The sequence below is a fragment of the Charadrius vociferus genome, unplaced genomic scaffold, assembly GCF_000708025.1.
Source record: "Charadrius vociferus isolate BGI_N301 unplaced genomic scaffold, ASM70802v2 scaffold824, whole genome shotgun sequence".
Taxonomy (NCBI): domain Eukaryota; kingdom Metazoa; phylum Chordata; class Aves; order Charadriiformes; family Charadriidae; genus Charadrius; species Charadrius vociferus.
In genome coordinates, this window is record NW_009647956.1 from 140,891 (window position 1) to 142,395 (window position 1,505).

Genomic DNA, 1,505 nt, shown 5'->3' on the forward strand with positions numbered 1-1,505 from the left:
ACCCCCAACCTCCTTCTCTCCCTGCCTCCCACCTGGCCATTCAGCCCAGGCTATTTCTCCCTGCGCTTCAGGCAGGAGGTGCCTGGCCATCTCACCGTCCCCACCCAGGACACCCACGGCCACCCACTCCTGTTTGGCCAGAAGGCGCTGCACCCAGTATTTTTGTAGGTCCTACCAAAATAGCTTCCTCTCAGCAAGCTGGGCTCACAGCACACAAACTGCCCTCATACCAACAGCCAGGAGGCAAAAGAGTGTCACGTCTGACCTCAGAGGTGTCCCCATCCACCCAGCAAACCACCACAGGGGACTGGATCTAGGGAAGGCTGCAGGAGGGGGTCCCATGGGGGAGCTAGCACAGCCAAATTAATCTGGGGCACTGGGAAAGATGCCAGCTCCATTTTGCCGCCCACCCACCCCACATGCACGCTGTCTGCAGTGGGGTGTGGGATCCCAGGAGCCTACGGCACCGCAGTGACCCTAAATCTCACCCCCAGAGCATCTGTGGGGCAGAGCCTTTCTGAAAGATCCCCCTTTCCCCAGGGGAAGGGGGTGGGGGGCACCCAGGGGATACAAACGTTGGATGAAGGCAATTGAGGGGGGGGTGTCCAGGTATAGGAGAGACCCTGTCCCCGAATAGTGGGCTGGAATCCGTGCTCCACAGCCCCACGGGACCAATGCTGATCCTGCTGCCACGGGGTATGTGCCTTTGCACGTGCCCTTCCGCAGGGCACAGGGGGCCAGACCCCTCCTGGTATGACCCCGGGCACTGGCTGCGTTGGGTCTGCAAAGCAGCAAGTGCCTGGCACTGATTTACTCCCCAGAGCGGGCGACCCCCACCCCCCACACACACACAATGTTCTCAGCAGAGACCCTGCGCGCTGGCCACCCCCTCGCCCCAGGCCCCTGCGCCCCTGACCTTGCTCCTCATCTGCCCCGAGGTGGACACCTTCCGGATGAGCTTGTGGGAACTGTCCTCTTGCTCGCCCTCGCTGTCCGACGACTCCTCGCCACCTGCCTCGGGCGAGATGGGTGCCAGCTTGTCCGAGTCCAGGGATGACACTGACTCCCGGGTCTTCCTCAGGAACAGGTCCCCGGGCACCAGCTTCTCAGCCATCTTCCCACCCAGCTTGGCTCAGGGCTCCGCCGCCTCCTGTGACAGCCCTGGGAGGACAAGGACACACAGGAGTGGAGGAAGAGCCCTGAAAGGGGATGCACGGCCCCTCACCCTCTATGGCTCGCCCAGACAGGAGGTGCAATCCTGGAAATCAGGGGAGATGGCGCTTCCTCACCCAGGAACGCCGCTCAGGGTGGCTTCCTTGCAGGCAAAGTTTCCTTCCGTGCCTTTTTTCGGTGTCCCAACTCGTCCTCACCCTGCCTGGCATCCCAACACCGTCCCTTGCTCCGCCGTGGGAGGCTGCAGCCACCCCATGCCCTGGCGTTGGGGTGCATCTCCCGTGCCGCAGCCTGCGCCAGCCCTCCCCCCCTCCAGTGCCCATCCCCAGGGC

General features: G+C 63.3%; 1 protein-coding gene across 1 annotated transcript in view; it reads right to left on the reverse strand.

Moving 5' to 3' along the window:
- The window catches only part of DGKK (diacylglycerol kinase, kappa), a 25,459-nt gene extending 24,345 nt beyond the window's left edge, over nt 1–1,114 (reverse strand). Inside the window, exon 1 of the mRNA XM_009883441.1 lies at nt 917–1,114. Coding sequence (XP_009881743.1) covers nt 917–1,114 — 198 coding nt within the window. The remainder of the gene's footprint in view (nt 1–916) is intronic.
- Nucleotides 1,115–1,505: the final 391 nt, after the last annotated feature.